Raw genomic sequence first — 21327 nt, 5'->3', positions numbered from 1 at the left:
TGTGTAGATACTGGCTGCCCAAACAGCTTAGTTAGTTCTCCACCACAACACGGCAGGAGTTTCAGACATTCCCAAAAACCTCTATTCTGCTTGCAGAATGCCAAAAGCTGCATCTACACCACCTTTGGAGCAAGCATCCCTCACATGCAGCTTTCCAGAGACAGCAACTCTAAACTGCATTTTGTTCTGAGCTATTTGTCAGTTCCAGGGAAGGAAAAACATACAAATAATTCCTCCAGTTCCTGGGAATTTGCTTTGAAGGAAAAGCCCAAGACAGAAACACATTCTATGAAGCTTTGCCTAAAAAGGACAAAACTTTAACACTAAGGAAAGAAGAAAAGGGGGTGACATGCTGGAATGTAGCTAGAAAGACTGAAAAAAGTGCAGACCAAAAAAAAACAACCCACACACCCCACACAAACAAGCAAGCAAACTTCCTGACAGCACGATGGATTAAGCTGCCTGCAGAATGGGCTCCCTAAGGAAACGTGGGTTCCCGTTGTTTTCAATGCTAGACAGCAAGCATGCCAAAAAAGCCAATATTTTTCTGCTAGCTAGAGTAAAACTTACTCTGCCAAGACAGGCTTTCTTTGGACACTGGAAAGAAAGCAGTCTTAGGTTTACCTGGAAACCAAATACTATTTGGGCCAGTAGTATTGTTCTAGCAACACAGAAAGGCCAACAAAAGGAGAAGCACCTTCAACACTTGAGGTTTCTGAGGTGCCAGCCTCCAAGGAAGTCCCAGGGTTTCGTGTTTACTGCAGGGACAGTATGCAATATGCCCAGCCAGAGGTAACGCTACAATGCTTTAAGTTACAGCAATTCTTGCTAAATTTCACACTAAAAGTCCAAAAAGCTCGGGCATCCAGAGGAATGTGGTTTCTGAAGGACAGCAGTAGTTATACTACATGTTTACAGCTTTGTATCCAAGAATAGTGCAGCTCTACCATTAAAAAGTTCCCTTACCCAATGACATTCACCAGTGAAAGAAAACACACTAGAACAGAAATGAGTGAGCAGCGCATCCAAGGCAAGGCTGTTTCACACTTCTGGCACTGAGGTATTTTACCTGTTTTTCCATCTCAAGCTGGGAATTTCCTACTTCTTCTTTCAGAGCCTCTATTTCCTGTGTCAAAGCCTTTTCAATGACAAAACAGACAGGATTGGACAATGGAAACACAAAAACGCCACAAAAATGGATGCTACAAGTTCATCACTATAGAATGCCATGCAGTAACAAATAAATGGTAGTCAGTGGCATAGACACAGAAAGGAAGGTAGGTATTGCAGAGACAGATACCTGAACAGTCTTCTCCTTGCTTGCCACTTTAAGGATTTCAGCTTGTAGGAGTTCTTCCACCGATTTTATTTTTCCATCCTTCTCATGGATCCTTAAAAAGAGTAGAGGAACAACATTAGCTAGCTGAACAAATGCACTACTTGAGCAAATATACAAGCTTTGGTTCTGCTATCACATCACATCGCCAGCCTCTGGGATCCACAGTGGGACCTCCCACTATTGCAGTGCAATCTCTCACTGCAATCCCAAATCCAGATACAATAAGCAGGAGAAACAAATAGGAGGAATAAGACTGGGAATAGTGCAGAACAAGCTGGCTTTATATAACCAGTAGTTCACATGCTAAATAGATACTATTACTGTCTAAAAATACAAATTAGGGTATCAATAGTCCCCTGGAATGACACACACTTAACTTCAACCTTCACTGGACATTCCAGCAAAGTATTTATCAACTTCAAATACACACACAGCGCGAACAAGCTCACTCTTTTTAGAGTACTACCGAAGAAAAACAATTATCTGACAATTCAGTGCAATTCCTCATCTAGCCCAGGTTAGGCTTATGAAGTTAATTGCTTAGGAGAGAAGCAACTGGATTTTCAAAAGGTATTGATCTGACTTGACGTGTTTCCAAAGTGATAACGCTTCCTGCCACACACACACTTCACCCAGTTAAAAGCAAATCATTTCAGGGAAGCAAAGCACTTATAGTCACGGAATAAAGACAGACAGAAGTAACAATCAGAAATGAAATCTGTGCAGTAACTTACACTTTCTGGAGTTCTTCCACCAGTGATTGGAAGGAAACCTATTCAAAACAGAGCTTCAACTTAGAAAAACAGAAGAGAAAAACTATCCGCAAGTGTCGAGAAGTAAGGAGTAGAGAGCTTGAGCTCTTTGGCACTGGGTAAACAATGTGGCAGCCTAAAAATTTTATCTATCTGGCTGCTCCTGAGAAAATTAGCTGTTGGTCTCCAGTTCCTGGCAAACCAATAATACCAGGTCTGCTGCACGTTCCAGGAAAACAAAAGTAAACCCACACCATTTTTACCAGGAGAGGCTGAGGTTCAGGCCCAGCATCTGATCAGCTAACCTTTTCATACTGGCACTACTGTACACCTCTCCACAGTTATTGTGCTTCTCCTCTCCCATAAATGTTTTTCTAGAAACTAAGTGCTCTCCTGAGCTGTCCAAGCAGAGCTGGATGTCAAGGAAAGGCATTTCCCGATCAGCACCAAGTGCGCATCGAAAACAGTAATACTGTGACAGTGTCACTGAACAGAGACATTAACAGAAGGGGGCTAAGTCACACCTGCACAAGTGTGGATTAACATTAGAAAGCTCAAATATGCATAATGAAGCCAATACAGTATGAGCTGCCTACCAGCCACACTTGCTGCACTAGGCTTCTGGGAAAAAAGCAATCCACAGCCATTTCAGTGCGTGGCAAGCTCAGACCAACACAGAACCACCACTGATTGGAACCTTTACATCTGCCTTCTTTCTGATGCTTATGCAAAGGAAGTGTTTGACAGAAGTATCAGCTTCCAGACCAACGCTGGAAGAAAACAGGATGCTTTGCCAACAGGCTTCAAAGACATCTTCACCTTTTTCCCTTGACTTTTGCAACCACAGCAAGAGTCTTTTAGATTTAGTTTAGGTGTAATAAAAGTTTTAGATGAAACGTACTACCTGCTCCGATTGCTGAATTTGCAGACTTTGAAGTTCTTTTCTCAAGGACGAATTTTCCATTCGCAGTGCCTTTGAAAGCAGACACACAGATAATGAAAGACTCATTTGTTGGGGAAAAAGGGTTAAGCTTGACAGAAAAGTCATTTCTTTTAGAAAAAGTTAAAGACTTTGAAAGCCTGAAAGAGACCCCCTCTGCAGCAGTTGGAGCCAAAGTATTCAATGGACTAATTATTCATTATGGACAACTCCGAGTGGATTTCAATCTATAGGAAGCTAGAGTCCAGGGAAACATCAAGGTGATGTGCTCACATCTTTGGCTGCTTAGTAACCTGACAGTTTGCTAGTGTGCAACCCCTCCCCAGTACAGGGGTGTCAGCAATGCACCTGGAATTTAGGGGCATTAAGAAAGTGAGCATTCTCTTGGCTATGTCCAGGTAGACAGGACACAGCTTTCGAGCAAAACCCAGCTGAAAACAGATCGGGATTTTTGTACTGGCTTTCCAGATTTCTCATCATTAGCTTCTTTATAAACAGAACAGGAAGGAAGTACCTTTAGCATCACCCCAGAAGTGTCACTAGTTTATGATCCATTTAACCCTTCAGATTACCAACTAAGCAAAGAGATGCAAGAGCCCCATGCTGCTAAATACTAAATTTTTACAAAACACCCATTCCTAAAGACAGATTTGTTGCAGATTAAGCCAATACAGCTCTGGAGATGTAGTCACTTTATTCCAAAAGACACCAGGTAAACATCCTAGCAAAATCTGCTCTAGACTAAGCAGAGAGAAGCACTTACTGTACACCATCAATGCTCATGCTTAGCCTATCTTACCAAAAAGGTTTTAACCTTGTCTTCACGAGATGCTTTTCCTATTCAAAGGGAATAATCCCAGACTGCACTATGAGCACTCAAATATACACTTTGTACAAAAGCACCTAATCTCTACTTCCCCATAAAAAGATAATATGAGAGATTTTACCTTCAGCTCCTCCTCTTTATTAGCCACCTGTATGAGTCCTGCCTCAAGCAGCTCTTCAACTGTCTTGATTTTATCATCCCTCTCTCTCATGCTGAGAAATCAAAAGTGATTATTAGGAAGAGAATTAACCTTTGATGGCAGTTTAGCTATCAACAGTAACCCTGCTGCCAAGAAAACTGGATCTTTATTTTAGCCTCTGATTCAAAAGAAAAAAAAAGTTTCTTACCTTCTTTCCATCTGCTCTAACAAATCTTTGTTCGCCTATAAAAACACAACAAGGTGATCATTAATTGGATCAATAATGGTTTGGGATCTTAAAAACGGAAATAACTAGAGAGCATCAGCTTAACCAGAACCTTAGTTACCACACTAATGCAGAAGGGAAAATAAAATAGGGGCAGAATGTCCTCACGGCACGTGTGTCTAATATTGATGCAGCAAAGATGTCAATCTTTCAGGGAAGGTACAGATCCAGCCTAAATGCCTTGATGATTTTACACTGATGGACCACAGGTGTTCTAGCGACAAGATGCTGTGGGACACAGGATCCCAATGATCCTAGGGAGTGTCAAGCACACCAAGCACTGTGCGGCATCTAATCCACAGCAGCCAGCTCAGTACCTGAAAAATCTGCCTTTTTTGAGCATTTAGCAAAACCACGAGCTCCACTTGACGCTCACTCAGCAGAGCATTTATGATTTCTCAACAACACATTGTGAGAGACCAGACGAGAAACATAAGCCAGCTACCAAGAAAAATCAGCCCCGCTATTTCAGACAGGACACCAAATCAACCAGACCCAGGGGAGTAAGGCTGCAAATCTGGTTCTCCGCCAGAAGAAAGGGAGCCACTCCAGACAGGGAGCTCCTGGCTAGCAGACACCAGTGCAGAAAAGGAAGTAAGTTTCCTGTCCTGCAAGTCTTTTTCCAGTGTTTCAGGAAGTTTTCTCATTCCACAATGGTACAAAGTCAGGAGTGTTCACAAGAGCTCTCCCAGCCAACACTCGCAAAGGAGATGGGGCTGAGCAACACAACAGCTTTGAACCTGCGGCATGCTGCGTGAGTACCAGTCAGACTGGCTGCAGAAGGTGTGCCATGGGCAAAAATACAGAAAAGAAGGGACAAAAGACATCACGATGTAAATAGTGTTCCCATTCCATGAGTTTGTTCTTTGGTTACTACTGATTTGAGAATTCATTCCAGGATGGAAGAAAATAAGTAGGGTAAAGATCTTACTCTGGTCTCCCCACAGCCCGGTAAGAGCCCTCTCCCCTGGAAGCGCTGGTTGCTCATGGGATTTTTTTATTCCAGAAGATTGCCATTAAAACTGGGAGGGGTTGCAGAAATAAGTTTTCGCTTGTGTTAAGCTAGCATTCTTCAGGGGAGGTAAAATATAGACATTTCTAGACATCTTGACTAGGTCTAGAGGACAGCCACAACTGCCCTACTTCAACCCTCCATGGAAGAGAAAAATACCTAAAAAGCAACAGGCTTTGACACAAACTGGCTCAGCCTAGGGCCAGCTGAAGAAAAAAATACTGAAGTAGTTAAAAAGAACAGAAGATATTTGATACAACCTCAGCAAACACTGGCTATACCTGCTCAGACAGGACAGTCTGCAGCTTCTGAACTTCAGCTTGCAGAGTTGTGTTTTGATCCTTGAGAACCTGGAAGGAAATTTAAACATTCTATCAGTTCAGAACTGCAAACCCTAACTACGGCATTTTCATTTTGGCAATGAGGTAATTAAATAGCACAGAAGTTGTCACACTGAGTTCTTTGGAAGCTACAAGACTACAAAGAGTCCTTTTCCCTTCTTTCTTGCTTTTCTGTATTACTTTTGTCCTTATGTTCCCATGAGAAATTCAGCTGTTACCATCTTTATTGCCTGGCAGAGGATCAGACAGTACCAAGTGAGAGAGGCAAGAGAAGGTGCATTTTCCTCCTAAATCAGTATCAGCATCATGTCAAGATTTGATAGCTGCCTCTTACAAAACACTCATCTGGCAAAGCAAATGGTCTAGGATCACCTCTCTAGTTCTCTTCAGCTGCCTTTACACCGAGGATGCACAGCAAGGAACCAGTAGTCCAGCAGCAGAGAGGTTTGCACAGCTCCCACACTTTGGTCCGACTGCAGGCTGGAAAGAGGCGAATCGGCAAGACAAACAGCCATACCGCAGTCCTTGTCTTCCCTCCAGCATTCCCGCAGCAGCCCTTAACAGACAGGCTGCCTGTCTGGATTCCTCATATATATTTTAAAAATCCGCCTCTAATACTGCTTTTTGTTTTACAAAGTCTTTTTAAAGAATTGCTAGGTGCTTTACAAAAGCAAAAAGCAGAACATATGATCTATGCTTCAGACCCAAAGCCTTGCAGGGACAACACAAGCAGGAAGGGACAGCAATGGTGAGGATTAAATGAATTACTCTGTTTTGAGCCTGGCTTTTCTCTCTTTCATGTGCATGGGAAAAAAGAGCATTTCCTCAGGTGGAAGCATTGAATGCAGAGCTGGTCTGGCTTTATGTTTGGGATCAAAGACAGGAGGAAGACGAGACTAGAAGGGTACACAACACTGATGCCGAGAGCACACTATGAATTTCCACAGTATCATGACAATGACGATCTGCGTTCCATGCTCTATTCACTTCCCAAGAACTGCTAGAATTGCCTCCAGCTGATTTTTGCCATTACTTAGCACCGAGTTGGTTTCAGCACATAACCATCCACAACACCTCTAAGGCCTTTTTCCTGGGTAACAGTTACCACAGAAACTGTCACTCTACAGAAGTTAAGACTATTCCTCCTTGTATTCATTTTCACCACTTCACCTGCCATTTTCAAGTGTTCCACCTCCCTGAAAGCCCTGAGAGTGTCACTAACTTGAGAGTCAATGACTTACTCAAGCCTGCCACCTCTCCCCACTCTGCTTTCCAGACTGTTTATGCACCCATTACCCAGCACATGCCCCACTGAAGATTCACTTGATAGCTGATCTTCATAACAAAGCTATCTAAAGTTGTACTTTGTTTCTTATTCTACTAATTGAGCAAACTTCTTCCCTCTTATTCTCTGACAGCTTAGAGAAACTACGGGGCATTTGCAAGGGACTCTCATCAAAACATCTTTGAAAGGGCCACTTTAATACGTGACCCAAATTTACTACCTCCTTGCTAACACCTTCAAAGAGCTCCAGGAGACTCATGAGGCATGGCTTCCCCTACAAAATCCATGCTGCCTCTGCCACTACCCACCTGCCCTGTTCCTCACCAGCAAACCTACCTTTGACATTATGAGATTCAGACTGAGTGACCTTTCACCAAAAGCATCGGAAAAGCAGCACTACCCAACAGGGTGCTTTAAAGGAGTTAAAAAGATGGAATCATCACCTTTCTCAGGAAGCAGGTCTATTTCTAACAGCTGAAGTTCAGAAGAAAAAGCCTAAAGTGGCAGAGGGCAAGGAGGAGTTACATTGCTCTCTGCATACACCATCTAGAAACAAGTATCAGCTCTGCTGTGAAGACCCCAGATGTCAGCACTAAAAGCTTCGGCAATTTAGCTGCATCCTTACAAGAAAAAATCTGGAAGATGGTAGGAGGAAAAAAAAAGCATTTTTACACCTAACTCCGACAGAAAAAGGAGTTACGTTGCTCTCTGCATACACCATCTAGAAACAAGTATCAGCTCTGCTGTGAAGACCCAGATGTCAGCACTAAAAGCTTCGGCAATTTAGCTGCATCCTTACAAGAAAAAATTTGGAAGATGGTAGGAGGAAAAAAAAGCATTTTTACACCTAACTCCAACAGAAAAAAAAAGAAAAAAATAAAAGAAAAAAAGACCTGACAGCACAACAACACAAGCAACAAAGGCTCATACCGAGGCCCTGGAAGTCATATTAGAAGGTGGAATGCAGGAAACCCACAACAGCTTTTACTGAACAACCTCCTCTTCCAGATTTCAAAGACCTCACTCTTCACAACCACATTTAACTTGTGTTACCCCATCTCTTACTCTGCTGCACAGTCTATTGCTACTATTGTGACATCCCACATTGCTCTTGCCTTGCAGACAGAATACTGTAATTTACCTTAACACCCAAAAGTCAGTTCTATTTTACAAATCATCATTTAATTGTATGAACTGCTCCGCAACCTCTGAAGTCTGGCAAACTTACTGTAAATAAGCACAAGAATAGCTATTCTGTATCTTACCTTGAATTCTTCTTTTGTGTTTGAAATCTGAGCAAGTTCTTCTCGAAGCTGATCTTCAAGAGTTCTTATTTTGTCATCTTTGATGTGAATGCTGAGACACAGCAGAACAGTTAAATACGTTTCCTCATCCAAGTCTTACAAAAAGCATCAATTCAAAAGAACATAAAAGACTGACAAACATTGTTTATCAAATCCCAGAGCTATTTACCTTTTCTGCATCCTTTCCAGTTCATGTGCAGCAGCAGCCTAGATATAAAGAGGATTAACACAGACTTAGGATACATCACATGATTCAATCAACCTTTCAATCCACAATATTAAAAAGCTAGAACAAGTCATTTGGCCTCTCAGCACATGATTCACCAGCAAGAGTGAAAGGGGTAAGCTTATCTTCATGCACTTTAAAACACCAATATATACCAGGCAAGCACGCAATTACGCACAGCGAAGATGATCTCGAAGACATTCATCTGACAACCAGGATTATCTCTAATTAAACACTGCACTTCTACCTCTTTAACGAACAGGCCACATAGCAGTAACAGAGGGAAAGCATTTTCTTTGGTTCCAAAAGACGACTATGGTGAGGCGGGGGGGTTTGTGTGCTTTTGGGTTTTTTAGAGGGATGTTTATGACCCTTGTATGCAAATGCCAGGACTGCATATTCAAGCACAGTTGCGTTCACTCCTGTGGAGTGTCCTGCACTCTGCATGCCTGCAAATCTACACCAACCAAGCAGATTGCTTCCGTAACTTGGACAGCCAAGTAAAAAAAGATTTCGCTGGTGAAGGAAGGGTAAGAAGTAGGCCTCCCACCAGCTATACGAACCCCAGGGAATCGCGTATTAGCCCGATTTGGTAGCCTCACACCTTTAATGTGCTTAAGCACAGCTAGCTTAAAGCCAATTAATCTGCATTTGCATTTATGACAGAATAGGTTGTGGGAAGAGAGTAAAATTAAATATTTAATGAAAAAATTATTTTACCTGTTCATTTGTCAGAGCTTGTAACTTCTGTACTTCTGATTTCAGTGATAGGTTCATATTCTGTAAGACCTGAAGGAAGGAGAAAGAAATATATTTGCACTTGGCATAGAGACAGTATTTCAGGTAAGTTCACTCTCCAGCGCAAAGTATTTCAGGTTACTTTTTGAAGGACTCTAGAGGTAATAGAAAGGAAAAACCTCTAGCTTTCTTATCAACAGCTTCCCAGCATCAAGCATTGGCCTTGCCTAGAAAAGCAAAATCAGCAGACCTGTAGCTGAAAGAGCTGATTCTAGACCCAAAGGCAGCAGCCTTGCGGGCTTCATTTTGTACACGCAGCCAACAAGCCTCTCCCTGTATCAACTGGTATTTACACATGCTTTGATTATACCTTGAGCTCTTCCTCCTTGCTGGTTAAGTTGGCATGTTCATTGCCTAGTGAGTCTTCCATCTGCTTTATCTGTTTGTCCTTTTCCGCAATCCTGCACAAATAAGAAATGATGACATATCAGTACTAAAAGGTCTTGGATGGAAGTGGTACATGAAGCATCAGGCTAAACACAAAATACAGGCTGGCCCTTAAGTCCAGCTCCTACTCTAAATCCTGCTGACAGCACACTTTGGGTCCAAAAGCTTTTCCATCTGTTTTAAATACTGTTTGCTTGCCAAAAATTTATGAGACATTCTCTAGCTCTGAAACACAACAACTACCCCATCTCCCAAAGGGAGAAATCTCCTGGCACGGCCATATAGCCCAAATATTAACAATTCTCATGGTCACGCACATTCCTGCACACTGCACATAGGCAGTGGTAAACAAGAGAGGAGACATTGCTTTCTGTGTAGCATATAGAGCCACGTACAACAGACTCCAAACCTGAGGCCAGACACGGAAGGGAAATCCGCAGGAAGCGGTTTCCAAGCTCCCAAGTTAATCTCATGGTGAGAAGTTAAAAGCATAAATAGCAACATTTCCTTCACCAGTCCCTCCTATACACACTGCACGTGTGTGGAGGAACGGTGGCACACATTAAAAGCCAGTAACACCTCCCAAATACCAGAGGAAATGAATGCTCACACTTTGTGTAGTTCTTCTGCCAGGACTGAAGCTGAGGTCTGCAGAAGGAAAAAAAAGAAAAAATAGCTGAAAGTAAAGCAAGTCAAAGAATCATCATCTACAGTGAGCCAGGAATAGCATTTGTAAGATTTGTCTAGTTATTTTAAACTGGCACAGGACACTTCCAACTATTTCCTGGCTAAGGAACATTGAAGGAATACCAGCACATACTAATGTCCCTTCCCCTTTGGCCTAAGGCAACATGAAGGGAAAAAATGAACCATCTTATTTGCCCTTTACCAGATTCAGACAAGCCACGGGGATCACCAGCACTTGTCTCCCAAGGATTAAGTGCTTTACAGGACATTCTGCTGACAAACCACTCGAATTTAAAAAAAGAAAACCCTGCACAGTGTTATCAAGACTTGCGTTAGGAACAGCCGCATAAAATCAGCAAGTGGCATTTTTTACCCCTGGAAAAAGCCTATTCCTATGTGGTCACCCACAACAGGGCAGGAGAGACCCATCACACTAGGTATCACGGCACTAAGGGACCTCTGCAGACTGTTTCACACCCAGTTTGGTAGCAGCTGTGGCAAAACTTCCATGTTCTCTTGTGCTTCAGATACGTGGTTCTCCTTATCTAGCCTTACCCTCCCCCAAAATCCTGGATCTCGCAGAGCTTGTGCCCATGGGACCCTGTAGCAATTCCTATACTGCCTTATTGAGATCATACCACAGAGAACAGCATCAGAGGGAAAAAAAGGGAACAAGTAGTTCCAGTCCCAGAGGGTCTCCTTAATGACCAAAACAGTTTCATCAACCCTGATGTCCAGAGCAGTATCCAGTCCAACCTCGCTTCCCCAATGTGCTATTTTCACACCCACTATCCATGGTGGGTGCATTTTCATGGCCAGTGGGGCTACATGGCAAAAGCGCACACACCTCTTTCCAACAGCTTCCTTATGTAACCCAGAGCTAAAAAGTAAAATTTCCCTAGGGAACTTATTTTCAAAGCCCTTTTAAAGGACTGGGATGAGAGGATTAGGTCATGAAGATGCCGTAAATCCAGAGTGCCTCTTCCTTCGCTACTCTCCCCACCCAATAGGTTAAAGCACTTCAAGCAAAGCCAGATGATGCATTTTCAGTCTGATGTCGAATTTAATCAAACTACATCAAGCACATCCACGATTAAAAGAATGCAGCACCCAACTGCATAGGAACAGTCTCCACTTGTGCCCACAGAAGTTATGGCCTTTCTGAGCTGACTTCTGTGACCTAGCTCTACATGAAAGTAAATTCAGTGACTCTGAGGTTTTACATAGTGTTTACAACAGAAATCATTTCTCAAAGAAACTAGTCAAACTAAAATTTTAGAGATTAAAAGAATTGAGAAAGGCATTGCGCACATTTGGTGGGGTTTTGGTGGGTTTTTTTTCCTTCTGCACAGAAATCACCACTGGAATGGACAAACATTTTATATGGGAGCTACCATAAGACACTGTTTTTCAACCTGATGCACAAGGGAAAAGCATGATCAGGTGGTTCACAGGAGGACTGCAAAAAGACCAAAGAACCACAAGACAGAATTGTACACATGCAAAGGTACAGGAAAACAAACATTCAAAAAGGTATTCTACCCTTTGGTTATAAATGAAAGCCACTACAGGAGGAAATAAGTGGATGTTTTCCCCCAAAAGGACAGCAGAAGCTTAAGTTTTAAACCAGTTTGAGAAACATTAGAAAAGAGGATGCTAACAAGTCTTTGCTTTCAGCATGACATAACTCATATCCAGCTACAAAAAAAAAAAACTGACTTTCATTAAAAGTTCACAATCCATGACTACAAAAGAAAGTCTGAGAACATGCTGTACCTGGGCTGCCATTTGTGAATGAAACTTCTGAAGCTGAGCATTCAAAGCATCATTCTGCTCTATCAGCTCCTTGTAAGAGAGCACAGAAAGAAAAGCAGGCTGAGATCTGCAGCTAGTCAACTTTTGCTAGGATTAGCTCTTAGCCATGATTACGTTAGTAAGAACAGTTTAGCATTTACATGTCAGACACTTTTCAAAGATGCTATTTTTCTCCCCACTAAGATCAACCAGTTTGAGTGGAAGCATAAGAACCTGTTCTGTGTCAAGAGAAAAATATTCCCTGCCCCACCGTACGCCATTTGGTTTCCCTGAAGCCCTCAAGAGCTATGTTGACACTGCCTCTCACCACTTGATGCCAGGAGAAGAGAGATCACTCCAGAAGAGCTCACACAAACATCAACAGTACATGGCTGCTCTTCCAGGGTGTTCCCCAGACCACAGCGTCATTTCATAGCTTGGGAAATTGCCCGGGTCAGCACATTTTTCTGACTGGCCTGGAGTGCTTCTCTGGTCTGAGATGGCCCCAGACCTCCTCACAGCACCACACACAAGGTTGCACTTCATAAGTTGCCGGATGATAGACTGGCAGACTGGCACACAGTCTTCTCATTCTTTATTCAGTGGGAAAGCTTTACTAAAGCAGCATTTCAAGGATACTATTGTGTTTCCATAGGCACAAAGGGGGAGGAAAAAAAAACACCAAACCCTTAAGATACTTGAGCAATACTACCTGCACCTGCATTTGCATGGAGTCCTCCGCAGTAGCTCTCTTTTGCTCAGCTTCCATTAACTGCAACATCCTCTGCTCCAGCTGCTGTTTTGACACCATTGTGTCAGTAAGTTTACTGTGCAAGCTCTGGATTTCATTTTCTTTGGCCACAAGCTTATTCTGCACATCTGTAGCAGAAATGTCAGGATTTTAATTCAGCAGTAAATATTTAACTTTGGGGGAAATAATTTTCACTGTAAACAGGGAGGCTGATGAGAAGCCTCATTCCAGCAACCCAAGGTTCAGCTCTCTCATCAGCATTCAAACTAACTGGTATCACAACACACTATTTCCCCAGGGTGCTGAAGCAGTACTGACTTCACCTGAGCTTTAAGCCATTTACTCAGTAATGCCCTTTTTTACAGGTGGCAACAGCCAAATCACTGCAGTAAGCATTATTTGGGAATTTTGTATTACATGCCTTGTTGTGCTGCTTCGTGTTCTGCTGTTCTTTTCCTGAGATAAGCCTGGATTTCTTCCCACCTTCTCTCTGCTTCCTGCTGCTGGACCTTCACATTGAAGAGAGAGTGGATGAAAAGAAGTCTAACCTTTAATTTATTTTTTGAAACATTCAGAGTGCATCTCTTCAGTGTTATTCCCAAAACAGATGGCAATGAAGTAAAATTGTTTCTTGTTTTCATTAGGGCACATCAGAGAGACAGAGCGCCCTGTAATCCTCCTCCTGGAGTAGTTTAGCCTATTAATTTGAAAGGCAAATTGCAAACAGGATTTCATTATAGACTCTTAACAGAATAGTTTTTGTAATATGAAAGCGTAGCATCTTTGCCCTGCAAGTTCAGAATTAACACTAGAAGCCAGACTAGCGATACATCACGTAAATCTGCATCTAAAACATGTCTCAACTCTAGATACCAACTCTCCACCTGCAAGGGCTAGAGGCAGGGAGAATTTCTGGTAACTAGGGCTTAATTGCAAATACAAAAAAAGTAATGAGCTCTGGACTGGCATTCTCACTCAAAAACACAAGGTTTCTCTTCTGAAAAAAAAATATTAATACAAAAGACCTTTTCTTCCAAAGAAAAGGAAAGAGGTGCATCCAGAAGCCAGTCCGTTTACATTTTAACTCTTAAAAAAAGTATATTTATTTAAAAATTTAAAACATACATTGAAGCAAAAGCATGTCGTTTCAAATAAAAATCACATAAGGTCAATGCTATCTAGATGAACTGCTCCAAAATATCAAATCTTGCTGGAATTGTATGCTCATAGAAAACAAAGTTCAACATCACCAGTTAAGCTTTTCAAAGATATTTACCTGGAAGGGTAAGTTTCACTTCATAGGGAGCTTTCTAATCACTCAAAACCCAGAGTACTGAATAAAAACATTAAATAAGCCCATAGGCTGGCTCAGCCTATCTGAAAATAGATCCTTGTGCACACAGAGACGACAGAGAGATTTAGTGGCCAGGGAAACAGCTAAAGCGATTCTCACATGCCTCACATCCTGTCCGAATCATAACTTGGCTCAGATAAAGCCTCGAGCACAACTCGACAAGCAGAGAAAACCCAAATCACCTTTAGCTGAGCAACTGCCTGCTCTGCGTTCTTCTTCTGGAGCTCCTCTTGCTGCAACTTACTGCTCTTCTCTCCCAGCTCATTCACCAGCCTAGCGTAATCCTGGCGCAGTTTGTTCAGTTCAGCCGACTGCCTAAAAATAAACATTTTCACAGCTTTTTTTACAAGAAGCATAGGCCATAACAACAGCTACTCAAATATCAACACCAAGTCCTATATTTGCAGCCAGAGGGCTGTACTGGGTGGGGTTTTTTTATTTCTTCACACCACTTCATCCTAGGAAAGGGATGAGGGTCAGGTACTGTTGGCCATCAGCACAGCAGCTACAACCCACTGAGTCAGAAACAAAAGGTCAGCAGTAAGCCACAAGCATCAGTTCCTTTGAAATGTTTGCAAGCTGATGGGCATAGTTTGGACAGGCTTATATAAACTGAAGAGGTTCAGCATAAGGAAAGGTCTCACATCGAAATTCACATTCCTTTCCTTTTCCCATAAAGGATCATCTATCTCAGACTTACTCAAGACTATTCCTCCTGGACTACTAATTGCATGTATCATTTTGGACTATACATTGTCTGCTGGCCTTGACTTATCTATTAACTTATGAAGGTATCTGATGCACTCTCTCACTTAAGGAGAGAAGATGCATTTGTGTAGCCCAAGGGAAGAATTTTAAAAGGCTCCCCTTTGTGTCTAAGCAAATAAAAAGCATTTTATTTTTATCTTAAGTTTGTCTGAATTAAGGATTTTAAGAAAACTGTCTAAGAGATAACGATGCCTCATTTCTACGAACAGGACACCTAAAATCAGGGTACCAGTACCCTTCTCCAAGCACTCGTTATATCAACCCGCCCCAGCAGGACACATGCAGGGAGCAGACACATGCCCCAGCAGGACACCTCTGCTGAGCTGCACTTGGCAGTGCAGAAGCTGTTAATGGAAAGGTCCATATAGAAGCAGTATCTCTGCAAAAACAGCATAGCCAGAAAAGGAAGATACTGAGCCCCTTCCAAGTCCTGAGAATGGTTTTGACATTCTAGTCTCCAGCAGTAAGAAATATCTGAGAGCATATAAGTGTTGGTTTTGCTTTCTATAGGCAGAAGCCCACTGGCAGCAATTCACCCGTCTGACTACACACCTTACCAGAGCGCTCAGCTTTTACCACAATACATACAATCCTCTCTGCCAGCTCAGGGGCAGCTTAAGTGATAACTCACAAAAGAAAACCTTGAGATGTCTTTTTGCTTCTCCAAACATTTGCAATACCAGCAGACAAATCCAAGTGCCACCCCAGCGGTATCATTAACTGCAGGGTGTTGATATTTTTTCCTTATTGCAAGACCAATTTATAAGTTTAGAGCTGCTGTTCTCCCAAGAAACCAGCATCAGCACCTCTCCTAAAGCCCCAGGGGAAAGGATTCATACCCTGCCAAAAACACTAACTGTGGCTGAGCACTTCTGCACTTCTTTCTGCTAAAGCCTCAGCACCCACCCTCTAAAAGCTCAGGCATCAAATTGATAAAAGACAATAATCTGTTTTGAAAGCCTTGGCTCAATGCAAATACAAATAGCTACCTCCCCAGCCCAAAATAACTGTGTTCCTAGTTTAACCACAAATTCAGAGACAGCCAAGGAGATGGAAACAAAAGGAGCAGAAGCCAGAACAACTCTTCAGGGAAGGCTTAAAAACACACAGAGCTCCGAGTAGCCGCTAACATACTTGCTCTCCATTTGATTGGTAGAAGTACTGACAGCATCTCTCAGGATACCATTTTCCTGCTTCAGGTGGCTTATTTCTGCCTCCATCTGCTCACGGAGTTGCTGGAACTGATGGGGAAGAAAAAAATCAATTCCAAAAAAGATTAAACTAAGGAGAAATAAAAAACCCAATAACTTGCAACCGTAGATAAGATATCACAACAGTTAAAGTAAATAAAACTAAGTGGCTTTTTTGGGAGAGGGGCAGCTTTACGTCCTTCCTCACACACCCACCCTTAAACTAAACTGTGCAACTCAGACCCTCTTGCTCAAATTAAAGCACCGGTTTCCTTTTATACCAGTGTATCCACCTATTTATCAAGGCAACGTTTTTTGTTTGTGCGTTTAAAAACTACACAAGTGTCACTTAGGATACCAATTGCTCAGCTATATAACTTTAGATACTTGTCAATAACTGGATATCAATATATTACTTTTCCAAAAGGAAATAAAATAAATGCACTGTGAATTAACACTAGAAGTTTACAAAGCCTTTAAGCAAAGCCGAAAAAGTATAAAATAACTAACAATACACAGATTATATCATGTAAATTGCAAAAGGCTAGTTCTCATCTAATATCCTGAAGTCAAGGTTGTGAAATAGATTATTTAGGCAATAATATGCTTCACCTGCATTTCCAACACTGTTTGAAAATGTGGCAGAGAAAGTCCCTGATAACCTAAGGCTGCTTCAGGATAGTGCAAACAAAATCAAAAGACAGGATTCAGAGGTGAAAAATGGACTCTGCATATGCAGACGACAGCATAGCTGTTCTTACAGCCCAACAGCCTGCTTTGAAAATCCTCTCAAGCACATAGAGCTATAATACTTTCTTTCTCTCCCAGTGCCAGTTTGTAGATATGGCTGACACCATTTCCAAGACCCAGTTTCATCATATGGCTGACTCACCAATGAGGATTTTGTATATAAAAAAATCCAAACAAATGTTTGCGTAACAACCACAGCAGGAGATAGCAGTCCCTTGTAGGGCAGCTACCTCCAATTCAGCACCAACACACATAACAAGCTGGTCCCTGGATGTTTGTTGGGGAGTTCTCTTGGTCGTGTCCTCCCCCCCCTTTTTTTTTTTTAATGCCAACAGATATACAAGATGCCAACAGAAGCAAGGACACAAGCACCATATAACTGGAAGCTTGGACAATTAAGTTTCAGCTTCTCTGCAATGCTACAGCACATCAGCAGGGGGAGCAGAACCAGAGCACTGGTTCCTCTGCACACCCTTTCTCCAGCTTTGCCTGCCACAGCAGTGTCTGCAAAACCAACCCAGTTGTGCCCAGATCTCCTTCACTCTTCCCAGCCAGCTGCAAGACCCTCTCAATATGCAGTTGTCTGTATAGGTTCAAATGAAGTTGCCTCTGCTCTGGAGAACATAGTTTTGCTCCAAAACTGCATAGATGCTACTCTCCAAAGTGCCGAGACAGAAGATAAAGTATTAAAGCTGAAAAGTTCACACGCTCGGCTTCATGCTGTGACATTTACATAGGAAAAAATACTAGAGTGTCAAACCTAAGCACCAGTCAAGTTGGTTTAAGAGGGGCCATTTTTCTGAGAAAACTTTAAATCAAATTTTTTAATCTGATAAAACAAACTCTTCTGAGGTCACTCCATTATAATGCAACTTCAGGAGAGAGTAAAAAGGGTCTTAAAATGCAAGTGTCTGCCCTTCAAATATTTTCAGCAAAGCACTCTCCTAGGCAATGATATTTTTTGCATATTATGCTATGGTATCACTCTGTACTATAATTTTAAAAAAAAATGAGATTTATCAGCTGGTAAATGATCATCAGCACTAGTGGCTCTCTTAAGTTGAGTTTTTCAGTTAGATTTTACACTTAAATTGAATAACATTTCAGCAGAATACCATAAAGCAAAAGTAACTAAGATCAGAGACCAGCTGCCTAGCTAGCACTGGTCTTTTACAGACTACGAAAGTCACCTATGAGAACTTCTTGTCTTTCTCTGAAGTCAGGAAACTGCCACAGAGTTTCCCATGCTCATGCAGATGTGTTACACCACCAGCTACCAGCACACTGTATTCAAGGCTCAGGGTAACTAGTGAAGCCAGTTTCTGTCTGAGCAAACAACAAATACTGCACCCTGGCTAAAGCAAAGGTTTCTCAGCACTGACCTGCTTGTGCATGAACATCAACTTGAACAGTTTTGGTAAAGCATTTACCTTTATCTTCATCTGCTGAGATTCTTGGTAGCTAACGTGTATTTTACTCTGGAAAGTGCCGTGCTCCTTTTCTAGCGTGTTGATGCGCTCTCGCATTTTCGCTGTAAGCAAGCCGTTTCTCTCCTTTTCTGCAACCAGCTCCTTTGGTGGGAATGAAAGGAAAAAGGGAAAGAAGTCATCTACTGCTCCTTTGTAGAGTCTAAGAGTGAGTGTTTTAAGATAACTAAAAATATAGCAAGTGTGCGTGAGTGTTTTAAGATAACTAAAAATATAGTTATGCATCAATAATGATGCACAATCAAAGTGTGAATCAAATCAAAGTCAGCATCAATCTTTACTCAGAGAAATTACAGCATTAGACCTGACCAGCACCTTTATGAGGATTTAGGATCAGCGTAATTTCACGTTTATTAAAAAGAGGTTTGCCAATTTAAACACTGCTCTTCTGTTGCCTCAGAAATAAGACTCCAGCTCTTCTATCGAGTTTGGCCAAACTACAGAGAGTCCTAACAATTAAAACTACAGATATCACACAGGATAGAGCTTAGATTTTCATCCCAAGTTCAGCAAAATGGAGGAATGCAGGTAAACTGCGGCAAAACTACAGAGCATTTTAGAGCAAATAATTGCTTTGTAGCAGGTTGCAAAGCCAACAGTTTTGCCAGAGGAGATGGGCTGCTACTAGTACCCAGAAACAGCCAGAGAAGCCCTGAATCCCACCAGCATGATGCCATACTACAGCTTTCAAATAAAAATACACATTTTTATTTAGATTAATCATTTATTAGCTAGTAATGCAACCCAGACACCTAAGAAATCCATAGAGCTGCTGCTCTGCAATATAAATGCACTTGCTGTAGTAAGCAAAAACATTAAGTGCAGCTTTCAGCAAGCTCCCATTGCAGAACGAGGTATTTGTACCATCTAAGCTTCAGGTGTCTCCAGCTACGCAGCACAGCACGCAGCTCCTCACAGTGCCAGACACATAATTTAAGTGCTCTAAATTATTAGCCTGAATACCCTCCATCTCCTCAGAGTGATTATAGCTTTTTCCACATTTTAATTTAAATAAAAGCTATTCTCTCTTTTAGATCCAACTTACTAGCTTCAGGAGGCTGTTCCCCCCGAATGAAGTAACTGACATGAGTTCCCAAGCTCATGTTCACGGAGGCATTTAGAAACTTGAGTCACACCAGATGTTTTAAGTCACTTTTGCAAATACAGTGTAAACAGCTTGACACAAAGCCTTCTCCGTGTTACATCTGCATCTGCAAAGATGCAACAAAAAGAAGGGCACCAGGACATATTGCAGCTTCCTTCTACCCCTCCACCACTTCCACCATCCATCTGCAATCCTCACTAACTCAGCTACCCTGTCAAGGCAGTGCCAGAGATCCCGGGAAGATTAACTTTCACCTAGCTTGCGTTTTGCCAAATACCTCCGAGGTCAGGCACCTCTTGCTCTCATTTATCCTCTCCAGTTATCATCTTTATCAACACCCCTGCAGGAACATCTCTGCACCGTAAAGTCCTTCCGTGGCTTTTGGCAGTGTTTTCAGACAAACATGTTCATTAGAAGATAAGAGCTTTTTGTCAGTCAAGCTGAGCTTTTTCCCTTGTTTATCCTGATACTTTAGCACTGCAGCAACTTTGCTTTTACCGATTTTCTCCCAGCTTGCAGCCTATTTATCTCTCCTTCTCCCTTCCCTCCCCCAGTCCAGATGGCAAAAACCCCCGATGACCCCTACTTCTCCGCAGCTCCTGCCTTGCCTTCACAAGCACCACTTTGCAGATGTTTTTTCCCCAACCACATCAGCTTCCCCCACACCCAGGCTCCTTCATACATTCCCTCTGCTTCTTCAGCAGCAGATGCCTCCCCCCCTTTCATCCTGCAATCCTGAGCCAGAGTTTTTCTCCAAACACATCGCAAGTCCTTTCTTCCTACAGTTACATATTGACTATCCCAAACCTCTCGATACCACCTGCAAATATACACCTACCTGTGCCCTGCCAGGAGCTCAACACCCACTCCTTTCTTCCCTTCTCATCCGTCAAGGCTCCCGTGCCCACTGGCCATTCTGCTCCCATCTTCAGCCACCCAGCTTTCTGTGCCCAACTTTTGTCCCACAACACAATCTTCCTGAGCCTAATGCCTGTGTGCTTCCAAACTAGCCAAAACATAAGAATCCTCCCCCCAGAAGAGTCTCCAATTCACTCCATACTGCCTATTTGTTCTACCGTACCTGCTTTCCTCTGAAACCTTCATAAAAAAAAAGAGTCAAGTTTCATAAACTAGTCTTGACAGTGGTACATCAGCAACCCTGTAAGTCTAAAGCAGTCAGAGCTGCAACTCAAGGGGCTAATCAGGCAGTCTACATTTTCTGTACCTTCCTTCTTAAGAAAACTGATGATTGTTGTGCCTAGAAGCACACAAGCATGTGAATGCTAGAGTATGTACCAAATTAAAACTGCGATGCAGGAAAGGTGTTTAATATTTGCATCCACAAAACCGAATTGTACTCATGAAGGAAGTGTTTTTAAAGTAACCTTTTGAAAAGAAAAATAGTCTCAGCCTAAGAGTCTCAGTAAATGAACTCTCTAGAAAACCTACTGGAAAATAACTCTGCATAAATACGTTAATAGCATCATAAAACCAAACACAGTGTCTTGGTAAGCTTTCCCGATACAAAAAATTCCATCTTTCAACTCATACTAACCTCAGTAAATCAGCATTTGCTGGCTGCTAGACCTACAAGCCCCTGCTCCTCTCCCATGGCTCTCTATACACCTGAACCTCTTTACACTTGCCTGGGTTAGCTGCTTGCACTGCTCCTTTGCAACAGCTGCCTCCTCCTTCATCGCAGCAAGCATTTTCTCTTTGTCTTGTAGCTGATGTACAGCTGCAGCCGACTCAGCCTTGCTAGCCTGCGGCAAAAGTACATAAAAATGATCATACATGCCAGAACTA

At 42.3% G+C, this 21327-nt stretch overlaps 1 protein-coding gene across 1 annotated transcript in view; it reads right to left on the bottom strand.

Annotated features, from left to right (window-relative positions):
* KTN1 (kinectin 1 (kinesin receptor)) overlaps window positions 1–21327 on the bottom strand; it is a 55063-nt gene that overhangs the window by 24243 nt on the left and 9493 nt on the right. The window contains 19 exon segments of the mRNA XM_009583183.1: window positions 1070–1138; window positions 1301–1391; window positions 2074–2111; window positions 2996–3064; window positions 3979–4069; window positions 4205–4239; window positions 5576–5644; window positions 8186–8276; window positions 8394–8431; window positions 9171–9239; window positions 9559–9649; window positions 10246–10283; window positions 12099–12167; window positions 12829–12995; window positions 13289–13376; window positions 14404–14536; window positions 16124–16230; window positions 18360–18500; window positions 21168–21284. Coding sequence (XP_009581478.1) covers window positions 1070–1138; window positions 1301–1391; window positions 2074–2111; window positions 2996–3064; window positions 3979–4069; window positions 4205–4239; window positions 5576–5644; window positions 8186–8276; window positions 8394–8431; window positions 9171–9239; window positions 9559–9649; window positions 10246–10283; window positions 12099–12167; window positions 12829–12995; window positions 13289–13376; window positions 14404–14536; window positions 16124–16230; window positions 18360–18500; window positions 21168–21284 — 1611 coding nt within the window.

This window comes from Fulmarus glacialis, unplaced genomic scaffold, assembly GCF_000690835.1.
Source record: "Fulmarus glacialis isolate BGI_N327 unplaced genomic scaffold, ASM69083v1 scaffold7128, whole genome shotgun sequence".
NCBI classification, from domain to species: domain Eukaryota; kingdom Metazoa; phylum Chordata; class Aves; order Procellariiformes; family Procellariidae; genus Fulmarus; species Fulmarus glacialis.
The sequence above is the reverse complement of the archived record's forward strand: the minus strand, read 5'-3'. Positions and strand labels throughout refer to the sequence as shown.